This window comes from Gopherus flavomarginatus, chromosome 24 (genome assembly GCF_025201925.1).
Source record: "Gopherus flavomarginatus isolate rGopFla2 chromosome 24, rGopFla2.mat.asm, whole genome shotgun sequence".
NCBI classification, from domain to species: domain Eukaryota; kingdom Metazoa; phylum Chordata; order Testudines; family Testudinidae; genus Gopherus; species Gopherus flavomarginatus.
Genome location: NC_066640.1, coordinates 14,792,124 through 14,818,994, shown reverse-complemented (window position 1 = coordinate 14,818,994; position 26,871 = coordinate 14,792,124). Strand labels below are relative to the sequence as shown.

At 39.6% G+C, this 26,871-nt stretch overlaps 1 protein-coding gene across 5 annotated transcripts in view; it reads left to right on the top strand.

The window, feature by feature from the left end:
- Nucleotides 1-20,040, top strand: part of CRTC1 (CREB regulated transcription coactivator 1) — a 58,909-nt gene extending 38,869 nt beyond the window's left edge. For 2 of the 5 annotated variants that reach the window (XM_050934491.1, XM_050934494.1), the window contains 7 exons: nt 1,051-1,271; nt 6,407-6,534; nt 7,396-7,647; nt 10,564-10,665; nt 16,491-16,577; nt 17,377-17,557; nt 18,535-18,900. In XM_050934491.1, the coding sequence (XP_050790448.1) occupies nt 1,051-1,271; nt 6,407-6,534; nt 7,396-7,647; nt 10,564-10,665; nt 16,491-16,577; nt 17,377-17,557; nt 18,535-18,746 (1,183 nt within the window). In that variant the 3' untranslated portion in view covers nt 18,747-18,900. Of the gene's footprint in view, nt 1-1,050; nt 1,272-6,406; nt 6,535-7,395; nt 7,648-10,563; nt 10,666-16,490; nt 16,578-17,376; nt 17,558-18,534; nt 18,901-19,371 lie in introns of those variants that run through there. The other 3 variants (XR_007771429.1, XM_050934493.1, XM_050934492.1) reach the window with 3 other exon arrangements.
- The last annotated feature ends 6,831 nt before the right edge of the window (nt 20,041-26,871 follow it).

Below are 26,871 nucleotides of genomic sequence, written 5' to 3'. Positions count from 1 at the left end.
GCTACTTTTAAACACTGAACGTGTGGTGAATGCTAACGTTCCTTGAAAAATGGTTTGGTTGGCCATGATAACCCAGATGATGAAACCATTTAAAAAATGTTCTAGATTCAGTCTCTAACTAACTGTACAGAGTACATGTGATTAAAACAGGAGACTGAGGGTCAAGAATTCTGAGTTTTATTCCGAGTTTGGCATGTTTTATGTGAACTTGGACAAATCATTTTACTCTCTGTGCCTGATTCACAATCTGTAAAACTGGGGGCTATTGTCAGTTAACGTTTTGTAAAAAGCTTTGAGATAATCAGGAAAGCACATCACACACAGTGAAAGTTCACTGGCTTTTTTGAGTTCTCTAGATATGCTCTAGAATTCATATTTCTGGAGTAGATAGACGAAAAGCCAGAGAGGTTGCCTGAATCTCCTGTTGATTTCCTTAAGTGATGCATTTTTGGGGATGCCTCTAGCAAATCCTGACAAATGAACTCTCTTTCACAGAGGGGACTTTTTTTTTTTTTTAAAGGACCCATTATTGGCCAAATATTTCTCAGAACCTCCCTACAAAGTGGATTCAGTGCAGAAATCTAGGCGTAATTCAAAACTGATACAACTTGGCAGTTATCTTTGATATGTGTCTTTGTCAGCAAACTTTTATCAGGCGCAGAAGCATGTGATTGTACAAAAAATGTTTCTAAATGACTAAGACACAGGAGACTTATGCATACTACAGGTAGAGTTAGTCACTTAGATGTAGGCTTTTTAAGCACGCAAGGGATCATAATCACCCTGAAATGCAAAAAGTGTAGTTCCCTCTTCTAAATAATATGAAAACAACTGCAACCCCACTGAAAATATTGCCGTGTGACAACCATGGGTAAATGTTGAAACTTTATAATGATGACCATTCTAAATATTTTACATATATATTTTTTACATAGCTTTGTGCATGACAGCTTCAGATAAACTTTCTTTTTGTGTATAATGTGGGAAGTGTGTATCTAGACTGAAATCTGAACTGACTTTTGTTACTGTATTTTTTTTTTTTTAATTCAGCATCTTTCCATCAGCTGACCAGGAAAACACTACAACGCTGATTCCAGCTGCACATAACACAGGTGGCTCTCTGCCAGACCTGACAAACATCCATTTCCCTTCTCCTCTTCCAACACCACTAGATCCTGAGGAATCCACATTCCCATCCCTGAGTGGCTCGAATAGCACCGGAAATCTTGCAGCCAACTTGACTCACTTGGGCATCAGCACTGCCAGTCAGGGTAAGAACTTAGCCAAAGGGCTAATTTATAAATTCTGTCAGTAAAAAGTTACTTTCTATCCCTCAGCAGTTGTGTAGCATTGGTGAACGTTACTAAACAGCTGCTGTGTTTCATCTCAAAGTTGGCTTCATTGGTGGTTGAAATGATTTCTGTGTATGCAACTCGTATAAATCATTTTGGGATAAAGAAATGTAAATGATCATAATTAACTGTGTTTTGCGTATACATACTGTGATATTCTTCCATCTTTCATTCTTGGCACACATGCATTATTCTGGTTTATTTTGTATGAATCTTTCCAGAGTGAGATGCAATGTCCGCATCTTGGCAGTAACTCAACTCATTTTATGAAGTACCAGCCAGAGTGCACCCACACAGGGAAACCACTGCAGCAAACTTCTTGATTTCTTGTTTCCATTCCTTCTGTCCTCTCTTTGTTGTGGTGACTCTCTTGAGAGATTGTATCATTTCTTTACCTGAACCTAATGTGGACTGTTAGGCAACTGAATTAGTATTATATAAACCCCCTAAAATATGTTCTAGTCAGGATTATTTGTAAGTCTGACTGTCTCCGAGCACAGACTGCATTTTTGAAGAGACCCTAAGTACACCCACCTATGTAAGGCTTTCAGGAATAAACTTACAACCACCTGACCACATTGCCTTAATGTTGTATATCCTACTTGCTCTTTGTGGTGTTGTCGTCTTGGACTGTAAGCTCTTCAGGGTAAGGACTCTTTGTATTTGTACACCTCTTAGCACAAAAGACCTTGATGCTGGGTGGAGCCTCAGGGCTTGCTGCAATACAAATACATCATTAAAAATCACATTATCAACCATGCTAGAAAAATGTCAGTAGACCAGCACAAATACTGTATTTTCAGGACCAGTAACCTTTCCCAGGCAAATAGCCTGAGCCAGTGATCAGAAAGAAAAAAGAATCAATCTCTGACTTGGGTTGTTTTATTTTATTTAGAAATAACTCATGTTGCCTGAGCAAGTAGGCGCCTTATATCACTGAAAACACCATTAGCAAAGAAATTGCATTTTATAAAGCACCAGCCCAGAGGGCCACTGAATGAGTGCTGCCAGCCTTCATTTCCTGATACAGGTTGTCTTGGTTATACTGCACTCTTCCTTCACTCTTGTGTAGCTTGCCTCTGTTGCTGTGCCCTGTTACTTTGTATCCACTGTACATCAGGGGCTGCAGAAGAGGCAAAGAAATGGGAAACATAATGGGGGGGGAGAGAGACTGAGAACAGAATAAGAGACGAAGGACAGAAGGGAGGAGATGAAAGAAGGTGGTACTGGGGCATGTGGCATGGGAGTTGGGATAAACATCCTTCTTATGTGGTAGCCATCAGTGATCAGCACAGAACTTGGCTCTTCAAACTGCTGCAGAGCATGACTGTGCATTGTAGCAGAAAAACCTGTAGAAGAGGAGCCTGATGATTCAGCCTGCTTAGAACCTTGAAATTATAGGATCCGAGTACCCCTCGGAACAGGGTTTCTAAATGTTACCACAGAGGCTCTCTTTTTCTTCTGAGGTTGTACTTATTAGGAGGATAGATGTGAGTGGGGTTAATAGTTTGTCTGACCATCAAATAATTACAAGCAACTTTTGTTTGCTAGTCAAATAGAGTCGTGCCATTGTATCTGGCAAGAGAAGGGTACATCCTTGGGCAAAGCACCCCAGCAAGCTTTTTTTTTAAAAAAGTACTAACTGCAGAGCATCCTGAGAAACTATAATGATTCTAGTCAGGTGGACACATAACCAATGACAGTAATTTAAAGAATGTCACAAGAATACCGTTAGAAATATTTTTATTCACTGATGTGCCAAACAGTCCTTTTATTAATTTCATCCCCTTATTTTTAGTTACAGTTGTCCAAATGAAAATATAAAACACACTTTTTTTTTAATCAAGCCTTTCCCAGGAGCTGTTTCCTATTGTATATGTTGAGATATGCTTTTCTGAACACTTATACTTCCTCCAAAGTACAAGGGTAAGGGGAGAGAAAGCACCTTTTTGGATTTCGTATTAGAGCTAGTTGAAAATATTTACACAAAACATTTTCATCAGAAGTTGATGATTCATCAAAATCTAAGCATTCTGCGGGGCTGTGTTGATATCAATTAAATTCCACTGGAAACCTCCTGCCAGCTCACCTCCCAGCTCCTCAGCAGCCCAGGCGTCCAGGCTTTTCAGCAGCCCCCCCCCCAGCAGCTAACAGGGTGCTGGGAGCCTGAGGATTTGGGGTTCTCACATGTCAAGCAGCCCAGGCTTCCAGGGTCTCGGGTTCCAGGACAACCCACCAGGCTGACTGCTTAAGGGTTGAGATTCCTGGTAAAACTGGACAGAGAACAGTAATTCTGTTTCATGGAGGATTTTGACATTTTTGATGTTTTTATTCAAATTGCTATGAAACCAAATTTCTAAATCCTTAATGAAATGGAATTGCCATTCTCTGCCCAGCTCTGTTTCTCATGGCTTTCTTGAAAGTCAGTTTCTCCAGCTGCTTATTTTTGCTGCTCTTCTAAGTTCCCTCCAGCTTGTTAGTAGCTCTCTGATGTTGAGATGCACAAAAACTAACGTTGTTCAGGAAGCAGACTAGAGCTGTATTGAATGGACTGTCCTGTCCTTGTTCCATAACAGAATACCTAAAATTAAGTTCAGTTGCTTTGGCCTGAAGCTGGAAACTCTGGGTGAAAGGCTTTGGCAATCTCTGTAGTGTTGCTTCTTGCATCAGCCTCCAGTGAGTACAGAGAGCACTTTGTCATAATTAAGAATTGAAATCCCCTTTTGTATTAGCTGCATAGTGTTTCTATGAGTGCTGCCTTTATCCCAGTTTTTCAAGGATGAGCTGAAGCTAATAATAGGCAATACAAGTCAGAGCGAATGCAGAACCTTGATGGATGTTACCTGTTGAGATTGGTTGCTTTTGTGGGGAATTCATATTTAATGGAGTTAAATTTATTGTAATGAAAACTATCTGTGTGTCCTGTTCATCTACACATGTGAACAAATCTGTTACACTTAAAATGAATCTGGTCTTGCTTGGTCCTTGTTCGTTGCCTGCCAGTAAACCATTTATCTCCTTTCAAATGCAGCTGGAATAGGGCTGGTGAATACAGTGGGCAGAATCATTGTTCAGGATTCTGTGACATAAGGACAATGGCGGGGGGGGGGGAAATACCTGTTACATTTACTACCCTGTAGTATATAAACTGGGAGGCGAAAAGGGCAGAACTAGAGCACACGACTTGGGGCTTGTCTGCACATAACACTTCAGCAGCACAGTTGCACCGCTGTAGCGCTTCAGTGTAGACACTACCTTCACCACAAAGATCCACCTCTCCGTGAGATGGTAGCTAGAATTCTTCCGTAGATGTAGTGCTGTCTACACGGGGACTTAGGTCAGCTTAATTAAAACCCCTTAAGAATGTGGATTTTTCATACCTCCTGGTGGATGTAGTTAAAGTGACCTAATTTTCTAGTGTAAACCAGGCCTGAGTAACTTGTTTCCTTGTCTTTCTGCTCCGTTTGTGCAACTCTGATACACCATCTGGAGCTGTTGGGTTGTTCAATCTTGTCACATGAATGAGAGACAGAAGCACCAATCAAACTGTGGCAAAAGTTTTGGTGTCAGATTCTGTGTTGTCCTTTTCTCTCATTGATCCCTCAGTCATGACTACTCACAGAAACATGGGCTTGCTCCTTCACTGCAGAAAGAGTTGGTAAATTACAGCAACTTGGCAGGCTTTCATCATAAGGTTGCTTGCTTTATCTTCAGTCATGAGAGCTTGAGGAATGAGAAAAGTATCTCATTTAGCAACAGCGCTTCTAGGGGGTGGAAGGAGTGTCGTCTAGTGGTCAGAGCAGGAGATGGCGGGGTTGGGATTGCCATTTTCTATTTTCAGTGCTGCCATTTTCTTGCTCACTGATTTCTGGGAAAGTAATTTAATCTCTGTGCATTCAACTTACCCAGCTGTAAAGTGGGCATGTGAATATCTATGCCACAGGGATGTTGTGAGGGTTAGTTAACAAAGTGCTTAGAGAGACCCTGGTGAAAAGTGCTGATGCCATGCAAACTTTGTAGGGGTAGGAATATCCCTAGTAACTGTTGTAGAGTGTTTTGGGCTGACCATTGAAACCTGTCTTATCTATAAATCTGACCTCTTATCCCAGTAACAAAAGAAAAACTCCCCTACAATGCAACCATTCATCCCTGATTCATCTAACAGGTACTTTCTGCCTAGGTGCTCTGTATGGCTCTCCTCATTGTAGTATATGAACGCCTGAGATTGCTTATAGATGTGGGCCCCCTACATGGTTCCCAGAGTCTGTGTAAGGCTAAACAAATGTCTGTACAGCACTTGAGATCTGTGAATGAAAGGTGTCACAGCAGGGTAAGAATTAATAAACAGGATTGCCTGCAGCCAAAGGGAGTCCATTTGGCATGGAACAATGATAGCCACAATGCAGGATCTTGAAAGTGCAGGATATTAGTAGGGGAAATAAGAAGTGGCTCAGGACTATGAGATGAACACAGATAACAGACTTCCCCATCATTCCAGGAAACAAAATTATGGCCCTGCTCGCATTAGTTTTTTATAAAATGACCTGACTTCATTTGCCTCTGGAAGTTTCCAGTGGGTCTCATGGGCTTTGGGATAGGTTAGTGGCCCACAGACTGAAAATCAGAACCACTTTGTTAGAAAGGGATCATCTTGCAGACCCACTTCCTGTTCCCTGCACCACAAACGGCACTGCCCAGTTCTTAAATGAAGCATCAAGAAAGGCTCCGCATGCCAGTTTGGCATCCACTGGGCTAATTGAATGGCAGTATCTAGTTCTACATTAACAGGAGTGATCAGCAGAGATGCTTGCAACAATCTCCTCTCCATCGTGGCATTTTCACTCTCAAAATCCATTACAGATATGCTAAGAATTTCAGCCTGATGCTGCATTCAGCATAGAATAGTGGCCCAGCCATATTCAACACTTCACTGTAAAGTTTTGTAAAATTCTGCCATTTAGTCGTCATAATTTTACTTCATATAAACAAATTGTTAAATGTAAATAAGCATCACCACAGTTCCTGCGTAAACTGGTTTCTTCCTTTAATGGCAGGAATGACAACAACGCAAGCCTCCTCCCGGCAGCCAGCTGTCAGTCCCCTCTCACTGAATGCAGACTCCAGACGACCACAGTCCCAGCAGATGTCTCCTACCCTTTCACCTCTGTCACCAATTACTCAGGTAGGAGGCTGCTTGGAGATCTGGAGAAGGAGTACGTTTTGTAAGAACAACAAACCTTGTTCCACTTTGTAAAGTTTTAGATCATAGCTGTCTGTTTCTAACTTGATTCACATAGGGAAATGTTAGCTGCAAGGTTGATAAACCTGTAGTCACATCATTCATTCCATAATTTTCTCCTTTAGGTATTTTTGTAAAGTTAATGTCATTATGCTCCTTTTTATAAATAAATGCTTTGGGTCTGGGTGTTTTTAAATCAAAGCCAGCAGCCAGATCTGAGCAATTCTACCGAGATAAATTCATGTATGCTGTCAGACAGTGGAGAAGATAGTTTAAGGAAACAGATTTCACTTTGTCTTCCAAGGCCTTGGAAACACTGAGGAAAACATCTTTCTTTAAAGATAACATCACAAGAATCTCTTGTGTTTCATGCTTCCTTGTGAATCATGTGAGAAACTCCTTTGGCTCTTACAATTTTTGACCCTTTGATGCACCTGTAGGCTGCCTCTGCCATACCTGGCATGCTCTAGTTTGGTCCTTCAGAGGCTCAGAACAGGGACTTAGTGAATGGGTTTTCCTTGACTGACTGAATTGTCAGCTCTCAAATCAAACATTAAACTAAGGTTGCAGGCACACTTTTTATTTATTTACAACAAATAAAATGTCAAATTAGTCCCTTTAAACCACATCCTTGAAGGTTTAAATGCAAGTTTTTTTTTTAAATGCAAGACCTCAGCTAACTTTCCAGATTGCTTATGTGATATATAACGCTTAGCTATATATGAATATTCACTTGGTGTGACATTTGAGGAGTCTGAGTTGAACAGAGCTTTGCATAATACATTTTCCTGTTTTCTCTTTAAGGCTGTGGCTATGGATGCATTGTCTTTGGAACAGCAGCTTCCACCGTATCAGTTTTTTACCCAGACTAGTTCCCAGCAACAGCAACAGACCCAAGTGGCAAGTAGTCTGCCTCAGAATACCCCTTTAATGCAGACTTCTGGCTTACAGCGAGGATCACAGCTTCCCCCTCTCTCAGTCACAGTGCCATCTACCATCCCACAGTCACCTCCAGGCAGCCAGACCCAACCTTCTATGGGCATAGACATCAACTCGGTAAGTTTGGGCAATGACTGAAGATGATATAAGTGGAAACAAATAGCTTTCTTCCAGAGAACATGGCTGTGTAGAATTCAACAGCAGTGTTGGCCTGCATTATCAGAGGTCTAACTAGATAGCCCTTGTAGCAGTTCCACATCCAGGCACTGTGTACACTGGATTCAAACAGTTTGGTTCAACCAGTTTTTAACATGTATTAAACATAATATGGCCAACCCGTATGAACCAGGCCAAACTGTTTAAACTACTGAATGTGATTTCTAAAACACTTGGTAAAATGGGAATGGTGCCATAACTCTGGCTAACCCTGTCTAAATTCAGGCCCACTTGAAATAGTTGAAATAGATTTTTTTAAAAATCAGTTTAACGAACTCAAGTTTGAAGCAGTAGAGATGCATCTTCAGATATATAGTTTCAGGGCAGCAAAAAACATAAACAGATGGGTAATGAAGATGATGCACTTATTCTTTGGGTGGATGATATATAAAATAATTTATAAACTGCCAAGTCAGAGGTCAAGATGATACGTCAGTAGGATTTATTAATAAAGGAAGTGGTCGGGGAAAAAATTGTCATTTTAAATGCCACATCTGTGAGTTCTGAGTGCCCTATGCCTTTAGAAGGGAGGATGTAGATAAGTATCTGTGTTAGCATTGCAGTTTACAAGGTGTTAGTCACTTCATTGCTGTTTTCCATCAGCTAAGCATGGAGAGACTAATTTAAAAGTACCATTTTATAAACATCTCTATCTGTAAAAAGTGAGAAGCATCTTTTGAAATTTGGCTAGTTTTAAGTTCTGAAAGACCAGACATTTCTATACAATTGGAAAGACCAGAATTTCATAAAACTGAAAAATATTTATCCATATTAACTATGTTCAGGTGTCTACCAAAATGGAGTTTTAGTTTAATTTTCAGACAGCAGCATTTGCATTTTAGTGCTTGTGTACTGCTACCTTCCCAGCCATCATATGTACTTATTTTGACCCAGGTGAATCTGGTATCCACAAGTTGAGTGCTACACAGTCCAGATAAGACATTTAACTGAAGTTTGATAAAAGTCGTGCTAATCAGCATTTTCCACCCAAGATACAGAAAACCACAGATACTGTTTTTTAAAGCACAGCAGTTTGTTCAAGAGGAATTTTTTTGGCTAACATTATTTCTTGGAGAGTTTGTTATAGTTGCTTTCAAGTCTCTCTAAAGAACGGAGTATACACATCTATATGTATGGTGGTTGAACGGCAGAGTTAAACCAAGAAGGCAAATTTTTTCTATTACAAGCTGGAATCCAGAATTCAGAAGGTGGTTCAATATAATAGGCCATCCCTGAGATGATGTCCCATTGCTAGGAAGAGATACTTGGCACATTCTCTGCTGGTTCTGCTCCGAAGGCCAGTGAATTGCTCCCTCTGATTTCATTGGAACATCTTCTCTTCCTGGCAGTGGGGCAATACTAGCAACTGTTTAGATAACAAGAGCAGCCATTTCACTATGGAGGGCTAAAACGTGATTGTGGGTTTCAATCTGGGGATCAGGTTTAAACCAGGTTGTGCTGGTGAAGATGTGGCTTCTATACCAGGATTGTGAGGGAGTAGGAGAAGATAAAGATGAAAGAGAAATCAGTAGTTTGAAGGGATATTGGTTTTGACATGCCAGCCACTCAAAACAACATGTCTGAATGTTTTCATTCTAATGTTTATGCAATAACTAATACCGATATTCGGATTTTCCTTCTCTGCTTTTCACATTGCTTTTCTCATCCTAAACTTCTCTAAGCCCTTAACATTCAGAATATTAGGTTTCTCTTTAGAACTTGAAATTGTATACAAGTACGCTACATTTTAAACATGGGTAAAAAAGTATTCTAAGCTACAGTGCAGCTTCATTGAAAGGTTTTCCATTAATCCTCATAGCCCCACTGAAGTCCAGCCTGCAGGATCTCAATATAATACCTGAATTCTATGGATCTTAAAAAACAAACAAAAAAACCTTTGTCAGGAAGGTTTACTAACCTTGAGTTATTCTTTGTGCATTTTAAACAGTGTTAGAAAGTGTTATCAATACACCACTCCTCACTCTATAAAACTGTCTGATTAAATTACTCCTTGCTCAGTAATACTGAGTTCTTCCTCATCATAATCTTGGCTCCCAAAGACAGCATTATAGAAAGAGCTGTGTTTATTATTTCAACAGCTGCTCTGTGTCTGTTTTGAGTTTGAGTGATTCCCTTACCTTAATCCAGGGTACATTATGTGACAGTGAAAAGGTAATTCTGTGAACATCTTATCTCACTAAGGCTAAAAACCATATGGGCATAGCTAGCATTAGCCTACAGACAGTGTATGTATCAGATGGTGTCTAGTTCATGCGGTGGGAAAGTATGTAGTTATGAAAAGGGTTTGTCTTTGCAATTATACACTTTAATCTAATTAATATACCAAGACTAATTCCTAAGAGTAGGAAGAAGAATATTCATACCACTTTTCTAAGGGCCATAGGCATCAAATTAAGAAAGGGGAGGGGGTGGCAGTTGAGTTTGAAGGTGTCAATGTCAGTATTTTCAAATTATTCCCAGATTGGGAGGCCTCTTTCCACACGTGTCTCTTTTATGTGTTGGCTGACCGTTTTTTAAACCGAAAACAAAACATAAACCAGAAATACTTCAGTTTTCCTTGAATAAGAGCAGGTCCCTGTTTTTAGGTGTGCATAGCTAGACACCAGACCAAGCCGTGTTGGTATCTTGACCTTTTTCATGATGTTTGGGGCATTATTCACAGTCATAGCATACTTGCTGATCTCCGGGAGTTCTTGAAGATGGTCTCACCTGGCTTCCCCAGCTCTACACCAATAAGTATATAATTTTTCAACCTTTCATCAATCCCATGGTCTTTAATTCTGTGTTGTTCTGTAGGCTTCACTCCAGCAGTACCGCAGTAATGCTGGATCCCCAGCCAACCAGTCTCCCACCTCTCCTGTCTCCAATCAAGGCTTCTCTCCTGGCAGCTCCCCTCAAGTAAGGGACTCTGTGCTTCCACAGGCCTTGCTTCTTGTGTTTGTTTTTTAGTTGAGTCTTTCCATTACTGACCCATGGTTGTCTCACTGTAACTTTATGTGCTTCATGCATCACTGATGTCTCATCATGTTTGCAGCTTCATTCAGATACAGAGTTTTCCAAAAGTTGGTGAATTCAAACTTTAATAGAAACTACTGTTAAACTTTTTTACACTCAATTACTCCTTCATGAGAGCTCCACAGAAAAGGAATCCAGAAAAGATCCCTTTCAATAAAGGGAATGATGCCTTATAGGAAGTGTGAGTCTATAGCAGTATTTGTTGGAGTGGCTGGAAGGGCATGGGGATGTGAAAGGAAGTGAGGGGAAGGGGAGGTCTGTCCAGGTGATTTGTGCACCTCTGAATACAGCTCACATCCTCAGGGGCAATTAAAGCAGGAAACAATGGACACTTCTAAAGAAACCTCTGTAGAAAGTGAACTCTTGAAAAGGTAGCAACTCCAGTTCATGACTTGAAAGAAACAGGTTAGAAAAACATTAAATATTAATCTTGCAATGTGGCTATCTTCCCTGTCTGTGTAAATATTAATTTATATGTGCAGGAGTCCCACAAATCATTGTGCCCGTATTTAAACAGAGCAAAGGGAATTTAATCCACCAGCTGCAGGGCAACTAAAGAAATCATGAACCAGTTTTTAGGGGGAATTGCTAATCAGGCAGTGCTGAGATGGTTTAGAATCTCCTATTAATGCTGCTGAAATAGGTAAAAGTTGTTGCCCTTTCCTACATCCCAGAAATGGTGATTGGGTGCAGGAGGGAGCGCTCATTGGACGCCATGAGAGAGTCTGAAATTGTATTTCCTGTTTTCTGGTACTTTTAATTTTTAAAGGATATTTATAAGGAGAAGCATAATTAAAATAAATAAATTTATTTCTCAAAGTTGGAGATTCATCTCTCCTGGCCATTAGCCAGAGACTTGAGTCAGTGGTTTCAGTCACAACTTAGTGAACTCAGTAATAGATTTGAGAGTTAGAGCTGTCAGTCTGACTTTTTAACCTTCACTTCACTTCCACGGTAACTGATTCTTCTACCTGCCTCTCCTAGCCCTGCTTTGTCCTTTTATGGCCCAGAGTAGGCAAGAAAATGTACTCCCTTTTCTTTAAGCTGCCATTAGGTTAATGCTGCTACCAGACACTTATTACTAATTCTCAGCCCTGACACCCCCAAATGTAGGCATTGACTGGTTAGTAACTCCTCCCTGCCGGCCTGTGTCCTCAGGCCAGTTACTTTATTATCATGAGGCAGTCTAAAATGGTGGAATGCAGTTGAAAGCAGTTTTCCCTTTTGGTCTTCCCTCTGTATTTAAACTGAGTCACTATGATGTGCCTAACTTTCATTAGTTAGCCTAACAGACATGTGGTTCCTCCTCTAGCAGATATGTGGAAGGAGATGAAGTTTAATTACATTGCCTGTTTTACTATATGGCCTCTTATAAAATGAAATTTTTTTATTTGGTATATTGACAAAGGGATACACGTCAGACCAATTTACAAGGAACAATTAATTAATGTTAGGGCTTAGTTTCCAAACTAGCAGAACTTGGTTTGAAGTACTGTACTTCTAAATAGGATGCTGAGATACAGTTTGCCGTCTAACAAAAGCCAAATGGGAAAGATTGGAAAATAATTCTTGATACCTTGTTAAATTAAAAAACCTATTCTCCTTCCCACATCTGTAAGCCAACAGGTGGGGGTGGGGGTGACATAACTAGCTATGTATTTTTAAGGATGGAGAGAAGTGATAGAAAAGGGTATTACTAGGAGGAAAAGGAAGATGTAGGCTGACTGGTTGGGGTGGTAGGGAGAACTTGTTAATAGTGAGGTCTGTTAGATTCCAGCATAAATAGTTTCTCAAGGGAAGAGGTGGAACCCTTATCAGTTGAGACGTTTTAAAAAATAGGCTGGTCAAGAAACTGGAAGATGTAGTGTAGGGGAACAATCTGGCTCTTATTGAGGATGGAGGGGTGGGGTAGGTGTGGCTCTGTGAGCCTCTGCCATCTCTAACTTCTGGGTTTTTTAATTAATTTTAGGTAAATCCCTATTTTTAGTAACAGGAGAACCAGCTCTCTATGTGTAAACTTTTAGGATATAACTTGTTTAATCACATCTAGTTCATGCAACAGGAATTATTCCTCAACTTCCCGCCCCAAATCTATTTGCTATTCACTTGAGTTCCAAATGCTCATTTCTGATCCGTAAGGGACTTTCCATTAAACATGAATTGAAAAGCTCTGCTTGTGGTTTTCAGCTTGTTTGCATGGCTCTTCATTAACACTGGCTTTGTTTATTACTACTTGATTTTTTTCCCTGACATCGTTGTCTCAGTTAGATATAAAGTTGCTTTCTTAGTAGAACAGCTAAATACTTGGAAAATATGGTATGTATTTCTAGACAATGATTTAAGCTAGGTTTTTTGCAGTCACCATGTCATTAACCAAGGAAGATGTACTGTTGACAAAACAGACCTTGTATAGTATTTCATTAGGAGATGGGTTAACAAGATGTATATCAGACCAGTTGATAAATTATTTTTGGACCCTGAAGTGTTGAAGTAATGAAGTTTCTGATTGATTTTCCTTAGGGAGCTTTACCGCTAATAAAATTATTAAATAGTGCATTTAGGAGTCTCAAGAAAAAATTAATGTAGCTTGAGTTTCTGTGATTTGTTCAGAGTGCCTCATGAGGAACAGGGGCTAACGCATGAGAATTTTGTCCAATTCATTGCTTTTCATGTTCTACTTCAGGCTTCTTCTAGGACAGGAGTCATGATAACCATACTTTGGCAAGGACTTTTTCTTTCTTTCTCTCTCTCTTTCTTCCTTTTTGCTGTATCTTTGAAAAGTTTGCATAAAAATGGCAGAAGTTAAAGGAGAAGCGTCTTGGGTAGGTTCTGTCTGGGGCTGTAGCATGTCAGCTGCATTTCTAATGACCGTTCCAGATTGGCGTTAGTTGTTGATATTGAGGATATGAGGAGGCACTGTTGAAGTTAGGGTTTGTATTGGGGGCAGGGCAGTCATGTCTCATAAATGAACAACGAGAATCAACAAGGTACTGACAAAGAAGCTCCTTATTTAACATGCAGGATATAATTCTGGCTAAAACATCTTGTTACAGTACTTAGAAGGAAAAAGTGCTTTTATTTTTCACTTTTTGATCCAATGAATTATAACTTAGTTTAAGAATTCATGAGAAAGTGTTTGAATCATCCCTTTCAAATGTAAAACAATAAGAGTGGGAATATTCTGTGAAGGAAATCTTGGTTTTGCTGTAAAATCCTGTTCTTTCTCTTGAATCAGTGTGAAGGAAAAGATTCCTCGCTTCATTTAATAGCCAGGCCCTTTCTGAGAGTGACTGGAGACCGTGATCTTTCCTGCCAGACAGGATTTACCGAGCATCAGGATATTTTCTGACGTTACACATCAGGGTTCGGAACATAGAACCTTTGGGCATATATTCAGTGCAGCTGGCAGTGAGTCCTGCAACCTGGGTAGACAGACTCCCGCTAGCAGAGTGAGAATAGCAGTGTGGAGGTTATGGCTTGGGCCTTCAGGCCCACCCGACCCTCTAAGCTTGAGAGCCCAAGCCACAACATCCAAACTGCTGTTTTTTGTTCACTAGTCTGAGCCCTGCTAGTGCTGGTCTGTCTACCTGGCTGGGAGGCTTGCTTCTAGCTGCCTGGAGCAACGCTTTAAGGATGGGTTGCAAGTATCCACCATGTTCCAGCATTGTGCAGGATTCATACAGAATGCTCACTACTCAGGAGTTCAACAGTTTTCTATTATCTGAGTGCACTCAAACTATGCCCTCTGCCCTCCCACACACAATGGAATGGAGGTTCTCAGTATTATTAAGAACAGGCCTGGTGCATATAGGATCTGTTTAGCAAATGGACTGAATATCTGCACCATGCTGAAACCCTACTGAGCTTTCCTCAAGGCTTTTAGTAATCAGACTACGAATCCACTGATGCTACTATAGCTCAAGAGTCTCCCTACAGCATGACGACACTGGAAGATTCTGCCTCAAGGTAGAAAGTTCCTTTCTTTTGCTTTGAAAAGGCATTGTCATCATGTTTGTTTCATGATGGCTCCTTTTTACAAAAGTCTGTTGGAAGGCTTGCTGATAAAAACAACCATCTCTTCTCCTCTTTCATGCTGATTGAAATATTTTATATATATGCATGCACAAACACAAATTATCGGTGCCATTCAGAAAACTGTTTCTTCTGAGATTTTACTATTAGTTATCTTAACTGTTGTCTGCTAAATTGATTTTACGTTCACTGTTGTGGACTTCATCTTGTGCTTTTGAGTATTTTGCAACTTTGCCATGTTAATGTCCTTAGTTGTATTAGTTGGTGTAACTGTATAGTTGCTAATTAGGTTTTTGCTTAAAATTTATCATTCAACTTTCTGTGGGGAAAAATGATTTGTCTCTTAGCCTTGTGGTTAAATTTCATGAAATTAAAACTGCTTGAAAATACTACGCAAGACATTTAAAATACAAAAACAAATACATCTCTAAACATGAGACAAACTTAAGTAAGTTCTCTATAAGTACACTAGTTGTGTTGGAGATTGCAGATTCTAGTTGAAAATCTACTAAGTTAGATAGAATTTAAAGAAGGAGTTATATTTGTGATTTCTATTATAGCCAGTAGCCTTTTGAGTAAATAGAAGTTGGAAGTTGGATGGTGTTTAAAAATAATATAACACAACTCAAAGCTATTGGTCACCTTCAGAATGATGGATAAATGGACATTTCAGTAAAAGGAAAAGAAGGAAATTAGCATGGTTATAGAATTCCTTCTGCAAATTTACCTTCTCTTGGTACTGCTGAAAGCACGTTTCATACCCAGGCATTTTAATAAATAACTTCTGTGATCTGCTCTTGATGCAAAAGACTTGATACTGTAAATTGAGATTCACAGTGGCACCTTATTGTTTTAGTTAAACTGCTCATTTTAGGGAGATGGGTAACCAGCCATCATAGGCATATTGATGACAGAAGTACTTACTGCATTATCATAGAATCGAAAGGGACCTTGAGAGGTCATCCAGTCCTCTGTACTCATGGTTGAATTAAGTATTATCTAGACCGTTCCTGATAGCTGTTTGTCCAACCTGCTCTTAAAAATCTCCAGTGATGGAGATTCCACAAACCACCTGAGCTCATTTTTGTTCCAACATTTAACCAACCTGACAGTGAGGATGTTTTTCCTAATGTCCAACCTACACCTCCCTTGCTGCAATTTAAGCCCATTGCTTCTTGTCCTATCCTCAGAGGATATCGAGAACAATTTACGTCCCTCCTCCTTCTAACAACTTGAAAACTGTTATCATGTTATCTTTCAGTTGCAACGCGCACTTTGCTGCCTTAGCTGTTTTTGTGGTTTTTATTCTTTTTATGGAAAAATGTTTGTCTTCTGTGCAAAAATTGCAGTGGTTTTTTTTATTATAGTATATTTGCATAACTTCTGTTATAAAGCAGAAGTTTATGTATGTCCCGTATGGGAGGAAGCTTATGGTTTTCTAGAGCCTATATTTCTTGTGCTTTAATGAAAAGTGTTATACAGGAGGACTCTTGTGTTTGAAGAGAAAATCCAATATTTTATTTTGTTCTTTATTAGTTTTCCTTAATAAATAAATAATGGTATTTCTGACCAAATTTGATACCATTCAGTTGGAAGAGTTCAGTCACTCACACACCTTGGGTACGCCTAACTGTTTGTGTGACTTTCACAACATAAGGACTCTGTTTTGTTTTCAGCATTCTTCCATTCTGGGGAGTGTATTTGGTGACTCCTATTATGATCAGCAGATGACAGCTAGGCAGGCTAATGCCCTATCCCATCAGGTGAGCAAATTCATCTCGGATTTTGACTATATTTTGGCCATTCTGAGATTAAAATAAATACATAGAATTCAATTTATGGCTATTCTAAAGATCACATTTCTGTCCATATCTTATTACTTTTGTTTTAGTTTGTAATTGCACTGGTATTTCATTTTATTTGCTGTTCCCCTTAAGCATTATAGCAGGTGGCTTTTAAAGGGACTCTGCCAAGACTATTAGATTTAAACAAAAACCTTCCTTGACAGTGATCCCATTTGGAAGATCTCACTTTGTGGGTGGCAACAAATACGTATATCTGTAATTTGCAACCAAGATGTGTGGGATCCCAAAATTTAACAAGCAGACCTCCATGCCTTTGTCAGACCAGCCACCCACTATAGTCCCTACTTTAGCTGTTAAATGTTCCAGTGTAGTTGAGAAAGTGAAATGGCTTCAGAATGGGATTGCACTTGAGGCAGGCAAATAGTTGGCTTTAATAGCATCAGTCATATTGCTTTAATTTTTGTTGCTGTTTTTTCATTATTTTTTTAAGTATTGTTTTCTTTATTTATTTCAAAAGTTTGACTGCCTGGTAGGATATTGTCAGCAGCAATTTAATTTGGCACAAGAGCTGAATTTGGCAGTAAACTATTCTGCAAAGCTAGGTGGAAATAGACCATGTTCTGGTCTACAAAACCTAAAGATGAATTTGTTTGCCTGCCCTTATGAAATGTTCTCTCCCGAACTAGAGGTTTGTAAATTGCTTCATGGTATTTCCTGGTGGCTGGAAGTAACTATTCCTTTGTGCCTTGGTCTTCAGCTTGAACAGTTTAATATGATAGAAAACGCCATTAGTTCCAACAGCCTATACAGCCCCTGCTCCACCCTTAACTACTCCCAGGCAGCCATGATGGGACTTACTGGGAGCCATGGCAACTTGCAGGACTCTCAACAGCTGAACTACTCCAGCCATGGAAACATCCCCAACATCATCCTGACAGGTAAGGCACTTGCTGACCTAATCAAACAGGGATGAGTAAAACTTTCCTTCAGGGAACTGGGTCATTTTCACTGTGTGCTGTTCTTGCTGAGTGGACCTGGGAGGGAGGAGTGGAGCCTGGGAAGGCTGTGTTCTAGACTATACAAATATTTGTGGATTTTGTGCTGGTGAAAGGTGCCAGACGGACATTGTTCATTTAGTCACAGCATAGACTGTACTTGCAGTGACAGTGTTAGCTACTTCACCCCAACCTTCTAGGACCATCTGTCATGGTGTGAGAGGTATTCAGCCTTCATGGCCCATTTTATCTTCAGCTTCTCTGCTGAGACTTGGCAACAAGAGAGACCCTAGTGCCAAACATGTTAATTGAGGTGGATATGAAGCACTGGAAAGTGAAGTGATTTCCCCCAGGGTCACTAAACAAGTCAGTAGCTTAGTCCAAATTTCATTTTAGGATCCTTCTGGTGTCTAGTCCTTGGCATCATGTATATTAAGTTATGGAGAGAGCTTGGTTCTTTTTGAACCTTTGGGAGGGGAGGAGTGAAAGATGGCTTTGGTCTCACTGCACTCCTCATTTGGAAGTTAAGACCATTTTACTCCGAAAGGTGCCTCTGCAAAGCTTTCTACATTTATTTTTTAATAATCAAGTGTTGGTGTGATAGTCGTGTGGCTGTGTGGTCTGTCCCTTTCAGTTCCATTCCCACAGGCCTTTGCTTGAGTTATGCTTTGTATTAGACTGCCCATGATGATGTAGAGCCCTTTAATTTAGGCTTTGTGATGCATTTTGACAAACGTGCAATGCAGGTTAGGATCTGTTTTTCTTTTTCAAGTATATTCTTGCTAATCCAGTAAACTCCTCTGATCAGTGTGCAAGCTGTTTCATCACTTTAACTTTAGCCAGAAGATTGTGCAAAGAAGTGGGTGTTTTGGTAAATGAGCAGCAATACTCAGGCCTATCTCCCCTCCTCTTCACTCTAGTGACAGGAGAATCTCCTCCCAGCTTATCAAAGGAACTGACCAGCTCTTTGGCAGGTGTCGGAGATGTCAGCTTTGATTCGGATTCCCAATTCCCTCTGGATGAACTCAAAATTGACCCTTTAACCTTGGATGGACTGCACATGCTTAATGACCCAGATATGGTCCTCACCGATCCTGCCACAGAGGACACTTTCAGGATGGACCGGCTGTAGACTGAGGACACCATGAGCCTGGGAATAAAATTAGTTCCTGGAGCCCAGCTGAACTGAAGAGTCCAATGGGTCAGTCATGTCAGATTAAAGAGTTACCGAGAGCAGTAGCTCTGTCATGTACAACATGTACAATGAGTAAAGCTTGTTGTTCTAAGCTTGCAGTGCTGCAGACCCCCATTCCCTTTTGCGCCATATTTTATCCCTTATCTACTCATTGCCATTAAATGAGTAAGGAGTTTGCATCAGCCTTCTCCCCTCCCAACCCCCACCAGCGAAGTCCCAGCGTAAGGTTCTCAATTTATCCTTTGCACTAGAAGGGGGTGTTTCTGGGCAGGTGATGAAGGTTCAGAGTCAAGGGTAAAGAGATTCTCTTTGTAAAATACCACATCATTAGCATTTGATCATTGGCTGTTTCTGTAACTGATCAGCAGCCATCTCCTTGTGAGACTGAGAGGGGAAGCTCAGACTACTGGCCCCTCACTAACTCTAAAGCAAAATACCTGTATGGCCACCCTCTGGGAAAGGGGGGAGGCTGCTAATTTTGACTCTCCCAGACTACTTTGTGACAGTTGCTTTGTAGTGTAAAATGCTTCTCCCTTGATTGATATGCCATATTTGTTTTCAGGTTTGTTTCCTTGACTGTTGTCCAGCACCCACTGCCTGTTCGTATGCCCTGAGCAAACTCGTGTACTTGGCAAAGCAGGAAAGCGGCCTGGCAGCCCAGTGGGCTCTCGGTAGCCGGTTATCCAAAAAAGCAACTGTAAACACTATTTCCAGAGCCTTTTTCTTGTTTAAAATTTCTGAGCACACAAAAAAGTACTATAATTCATTACCTGGTGAGTGTGAAGGAGTGAGTGGAGCATTCTGAAGCCACTAAAAGTATATTGGTGCCTAAGTTGCAGAAAATTTTATTTTTAAATTCTAATTCTTGTGTGAAATTCATATAGGCAACAGGAAGGGCTGTTGTGTAGCAATACCTAGCCCAAGTCAGGGTGGCTATTTTTATGATTTTTTTTTATTCTTGTTCGTTGCCTATTGAATATTCTGTTACTGTTATTTATGCATTTTTTTATTTAAGTATTTGGATATTAGAAAAGTAGATAAACTACATAAGGCCAATTGAAGCACGCTGCATAATACTTATACATTACATTTTGTGATTTTTATTCCAGAAATATAATAATATATATAATATTTTAACTAACTGGAATTTGAAGCCAGATGCTGACCAGAAGTAAGCAAACCCAGGGCAAGTCTGTCAAGTGTTTGCCATTTTATATATTCACATTATGGTAACAGGAACATACATATTCTTTGACAGGGTTACTGGCCTACTGTGCGGGGGAAGAAGATGTAGATGTGATGGATCTTGATTTTACTAAAGTTTCTTGACAGATTCCAACATGATGTTCTCTTAAGCAAATTAGTGAAACGTGGCCTAGATGAAGTTACAGAAAGGTGGGTGCACAACTGGTTGAAAAACCATAATCAAAGCATAGTTATCACCAGTCCACTGTCAAACTGGAAGGGCATATCTAGTGGGGTTCTGAGAGAGTCATTCCTGGGCCTGCTACTATTCAATATTTCATTAATGGGTTTGATAATGGAGTGGAAAGTGTGCTTATATAATTTGTGGGTGACACCAAGATGGGAGGGATTACAAGCACTTTGAGGGACAGGATTAGAATTCAAAATGATCTTGACAAATTAGAGAATTGATCTGAAATCAACAAGATTAAATTCAGTAAAGAGAAATGCAAAGTATTACACTTAGAAAGGAAAAATCAATTGCACAACTGATTGCACAAAATGGGGAATCACTGGCTAGGCGGTAGCACTGCTGAAAAGGATCTGGGGGGTTATAGTGAATCACAAATTGAGTATGAGTTAACAGTGTGATGCAGGTGTGGAAAAAACGCTAATATCCTGGGGTTTATTAACTGGAGTGTCATATATAAGACATGAGAGGTAATTGTCAAGCTTTACTTGGCACTGGTGAGGTCTCAGCTGAGTACTGTGTTCTATTCTGGGTGCCACACTTTAGAAAGGATGTAGCTAAATTGGAGAGTCCAAAGGAGGACAAAAGTATAAGGTTTAGAAAATCTGACCTGTGAGGAAAGGGTAAAAAAACTGGGCATGTTCAGTCTTGAGAAAAGATGCCTCGGGAGACCTGATAGTGTTCAAATATGTTAAGGGATGATCAGTTGTTCTCCATGTCCTCTGCAGGTAGGACAAGAAATAATGGGCTTAATCTTCAGCAAGGGAGATTTAGGTTAGATAGTAGGAAAAACTTTCTAGCTATGAGCTCTGGAACAGGCTTCCAAGGGAGGTTGTGGAATCCCCATCACTGGAGATTTTTAGGAACAGGTTGGACAAACACCTGTCAGGGATGTTCTAGGTTTACTTGGTCCTGTCTCAGCGCAGGGGGCTGGACTTAAAGACTTCTCAAAGTCTCTTCCAGCTCTACATTTCTATGAGTTTGTGATATTCCTTCTTATAACCCTGGGAAAAATCACTTGCTAATAGTGAAATGTACTGTATCCTAGCATGCTGAGGCTCTTATATTCATAATAGACTACTTTTGTTAGTCACAGCTGATATTCTTTGGTACAGCATAACAGAATGGTGAATAATTTAAAAGAGCAACCCATCCATTGAGTCTAAAATGGTGGTTTCACTTAAATGTAATGGCTGAAATTGACATACAATAATGAGTCCTAGATTCCTTACACTAGGTCACTGTTTTACAAATCTGAGAAATATGAGTTGCTGTTTACCAAGAGCCCAGTGCGCTTATGGTAATTGTCTGAAGTATAACTGTTAAAATGTTGTGCTCATTACACTAGTCCTCCCAGTAAGAGAACCCACATACATGACCCTTCGCCTCAACAGAAGTTAAAATCTCCATTATTTGACTTGTACTAACAAAAAAATTGATTCCAAATAGTATATTGAATGCGTTAATGAAGGAATTACTGCAAAAAGAGAAGATTTCCCTGCAGCAGGGGCCTAACGAACATCTACATATATTTTTGATAAATACAATTTCAAATAAAAAAGCCTTCTTAACATATTTAAAGACATCATTTGTTTGTTTGCTTTTCCCGTTTCAGGAATGGTATTTATTCTCCACCCTCTGCAAATCCTGTTCTCCTATTGACTGAGTCTGCATTGCCCTGTTTTGCATTTGGTCAAAAAATGCATCAATTAGGTTTTATTTTTATTTTTTTCCTGTTATGAAATTTTTTTATCAAAAAACATCCTTCAACCCAATCACCCCACTCCCCAGAAACCTTTCCCTTCCTTTTTTTGAGCAAGGAATGTAAATGTCCATGACAAAAGTAGGCTACTTCTAATGAGTTATAGCTAGGTTTCTGTGTGCTTCCAGAAATCCATGAGGTGCTGTCCTGAGATGCACAGAGACACTGCTAAGCAGATTATTGCTGGGATCTTATATAATGGGGGTGCGTGTTTGCTCACATATTTGTGCCATTAGTTGACCATTTGCACTAAAAGTGATGTGGGATTTTTATTTTTTCTGTCTCCTAGCTTTTGTGTAAGCTTCTTGTTAAAGGATGGTTTTCTTTGGTTCCTCCCCACATAATTGCAAGGCTGTCCTGCATCTCCATTTATAATGTTCATGAACATTTAAGCCAGATGTTACGTGTTACTCCCAAAGTCTGCTTATGTCAGATTGCTAATGCTTTTTCAATTTAAGGGAAAAAAAAAAAAAAAAAAAGGTAGCTTTAAACAGGAGGATACCCTAAAAGAATGTGAGTAATTTGGGCACAGATGATATGAAGTTCTTTGCTTCAAAACAGCCAAAGGTACAGTGTGAATTGAGTACACTTTGTGCAGTTTACTTAATCTCCTTGACAGTACTGTTAGTTCATTGATTGGATCTCTATCTATATCAACCTCTTGTTCAGATGTCTCTTATGCATGTAAATCCTTGTCTGTGATTATCTATTTTTTTAAAACAAGAGTCACTTAAGAGTGAAGCACCCAGTTAGGAATTCACAGACTCCTGACTAGGTAGTTTTACAGGGAGATATCGCTAAATGCTACCTTCTATTTTTTTTAAACTACATGTGTATATAGGAGAGCTTGTTTATTAGACTTGTAAGTAGACATTTAAAATGGCCTTAATTTAAAAATAAATAAATAAACCCATTTAGATGCAATTGTCAAAAACAAAATGTGTGTGTGTGGGGGGGGGGAGATTAGGGACCATCTAGTGAGGAGAAATATCTTTACTTTGTGTTTCTTTTCTGGAAGGAATAAGAGAAGAGGAGGCCATGGGAGAAGGGGATGATGGATGTGTATGAAAGAATGTGATTCATCTCTCTAGCCCCAGTAGGGAGCAGGCTAGTTGCTTTCATTTTTAACCCTTTGAGAATCAGAGCAGTTATTTTAATACAGTGTCATTAACATTTCAATAGTTTCTGCACTTTGCTCCCTGGGAGAGTGGCCCATTGACAGCAGCATGTGTGCCCTATTCTAGTAGAAGAATATTTTCCCATACTCTTTAAATCTGATTTTTTTTTAACAGTTGTGTATGAGTTTACATTATTTTAAACAATAAATGTTTAAAGTTTTTGAGTTCAAACACAGGGTGGATCCCCCCAATGCTTTCAGAACGTAAGTAGATTTCTATTTCATTTTAAAGTTAAGTAATACCTTTTGCATTTTCTACTCTGCTTATGAGGGTGGTAGATGTGGAAAAACATTGGCCATTAGAATAAAGGAACTGATGATGCTTACAGAGATACTTGTGGGAGGAGGGGAAGAAAGGACATTGCTTGGGGGAAAATAAGATGAAAAAATTGAAAGTATTAAATTAGATTTAATTGTTTTTTAAACAGTCTCATGTCTCAAAGGGTTAATGTCCAAACATACCTGCTGATTGATTTCTGTAGAGCTATGTTTTTATCAGAATTTTCCACCACAGACTGTTGCATTTGCCAATACTTTGGGGAAGCAATAGGAATAAACTCTCAATGTATAAAGTACTGTGATTTAAAAAGAAAAGTAGATTTCTGCTATTTATTGCAGCTTAAGTGGTGGGGGGGACGGGAGAAGCTCTTTTGCATTGTATATAGTACTGATTTCTGCATTCTCTTTAAAAATGGATCTGCACAGGCCAAGTTATGGTAGGTCTGTATGCTGCATGCATGGTTGAGCGCAGGCAGCATCAAACATGTCTGTCTCACTACTGCTTCTGCGTGTTAGTGAACACTTTGCCAGCATTCTTTAACGGTGCAAAAACCTTTCCTGTACAGAGAGAACCGTTGCTTAGAAAAAAAGGTGGAAAGAAAGATATTGACTTTTAATTATGGAAGAAACTATTGATAATTTATGTACCGTTTTTTGTTTTCCTTTAAAACAAAAAAATTGTGCCTGAGAATACTGGTGCAAAACCTCGTAACAAAGATGGTTGCTTAAAACTTCCTGCTAGGTAAATAGAACCACCCGAAGTTTGTAATAACTGGTACAGGATTCTTTTTTATTAAATTCCACTTCAGCGTAAGGTATGAATTTTTGTTTTTCAAAAGCTCAGTTTCTGTAGGAATGATATTTAAGACTTGCCCTTCCCTTATTAGGATATTACTCAATTTGGAAACCACCTCAGTGTACAATATGGAAGAGGAAACCCCCCTCATCGTACAGTTGGTTAAAATGTACTCTGTGCTTTAAGAATGAAAGCATTTATTACTTTGACAAACGGACCCCCTGTCACTGTGATGGCAATGTGAAAGAGCAATTAGCATTTATTATCTGTATATGTTCTCTTTTTAAAAAAGGAAAAACTTTGTAGTGTTCCTGTTGTTTGTATTTTTAGTTGCTTACTATTTATACTGCGCAGTGTAGGCATGGATTGCATGTCAGTTTTCTATGCGGGCACCATGATGACATTACGATAACTGTGTATTATAAATCATTTTTACCTTTTTAAACAGAATCATTGTGTGGAATTTCTATACTGCAAAACAAAACACTACATTAAGTACTATATTCATTTGTGTTATTTATTTTTTTGTGGGTGGGAGGGGGTGGTTTTAACTGTGGTGTATATTGCCTTATATGTGGGCTTGACCAACTTTATCAAAATAAAGGCATAAAGGGGAAAATATGCTTACTGTTTTATTCAGTAATACAATGTGGGGCTGCCACAGAGGTATCTGCAGAAAAGTATATTGTACAAGCATAGAATGAAAGCAAATATATAGTATATGTCTTTATAGGACAGGAAATCCAGCTATGTATTATAGACTACAAATAGCGAGGAGGCTTAAAGTCCCGTGAGCAAATAAAAGTTTTTGTATGGAGATTATTATGCCAATCATTTTGTAGTGAGTATTATCAAAGCCTATTCTAACCTGTTCCAGCACACTTAATGTACATTCTACAGTTGTTTGAAGAAACTCAGTCCAGTAAAAGTTTTGATGTGGACACGCCCTGAGAAATCTATTCTCCTGCACCCTGTCAGTTGCAGGAACTTGGCAAACGGTATGGTTAGCTGCCTTTGCCAGAGGTGGTTGCGTTTTCTGAGTTTGGAGTCTCAAGGATTCGTTGGAGCTGTGCATTGTGCTGTGGGTTTCTGAAGGCTGCAGACAAGTCAGGCAATAAGGATTATCACAGAACATTAAAAGGTGTATTTTAAAAGAAGAGAGTAAGAGAACAGGAAGAACTCCTGTTTGAGGCTGTAATTCAGTTTGCGTGTGGTCTATATTCACAAATTACAGAGCAACATATTAACCAGGGGCTTGTGTATTTAAATACTGGACCAGAAAATTGTCCCTAATACAAGACTTCTGATAATAGCATTCTTCCTATGTGGTAGTTTGACCTCTTCCACACCTTTCAGTCTGCATTCACGTCTTCCTATTATGCTAAAATATAAGGAGGCATGTTTAAAGCCACAGAATTTCTGTGTTCTGTCCTCTGCTTTCAAATGCACCTAGAATCTATTGGACTCCATTGTGTTTCTTTTCCCCTTGAAGTAGCACTGCAAGAATGTACAAAGCTCTGAGGAGAGTATTCGTGAGCAAAGAGGTAGAGCAGAACCTTGGCTTGAGGGGCCCACGCCGTTGTGGTGTAATCTATGATAATGGCTGTCATGTTTTCAGATTTCTTTGCAATGGAGTAGTGGGTTTTTCTTCTAATTTTGTGTCCCTCTAATTTTCATTACCAAAAAATTAGTTCATGTGCATTTATTGATGCTTTCTCGATGCAGGTAGGATGAAGAGCCTGCCTGCTCGATGCCTGTGTTCTCCTAGATGGGCTGGGTAATACTAGTTTGGAGATAAGAGTCGCAGGTCCTGCAGCCTAATATGGTCAGTGCAATAAAATCAAGTATTGAACAGTTGGTCTATTTGTTGTGTAAGTTTGAATTTGCGCTAAATGTAATCTGTAAGGGGACTGCATAGAGCTGGACTAGTTTTGCTGCTCTGGTGGAGCGTATTTTAGTTGTGAGCACTGGCCATGTGTCACGAATTACTAACAGCTGCGTGCTGTAGGTGCTTTTACTCCAGTTACTGTGGAATAATTGTGGTTCATATATGGCGTTATTCTTGTGTTGGATTGGGAAAGGAACGTGCCATTGAATTAGTACTCGGACCACAGCTACAACAATATCTGCAGCAGTGTCACTTGTCTTGGCTCCAAGAAAGGCACCTAGCAGACACTACAGGAAAGGTGGTAGGTGTAGTTAGCTTGGCAGAGATGAATTACAAGTAACAACTCTCCTGGTTTGTTCAAGCTATTACAGCCAAATATTATTGCTAACTTCTTATAGAGGATATTTTTAAAGGCACGAAAGGGTGTTAGTCACCCAGCTGCCATTGAAAGTCAGTGGGAGTTGAGTGTCCCGTTTGCATTTGTAAAACTCCCCTTAGATGCATAGTGACACAGTAATTGGGTGCTAGTAATTAAAACCAGAGCAGTTTTTAATGTAAAGTGTAATAGCAAAGTTTCATAATGTAAATTCCTTAACTAGAGAGCAGTCCTATACGTGCCATTTACTTCTTATGTTCCAATGTCTGCTGAAGGGAATGCTGGCCGTCTCCTCAATACTAGCTTAATTACGCTGTTGCTTTTTTCAGATTGTACGTCAGGTAAATGA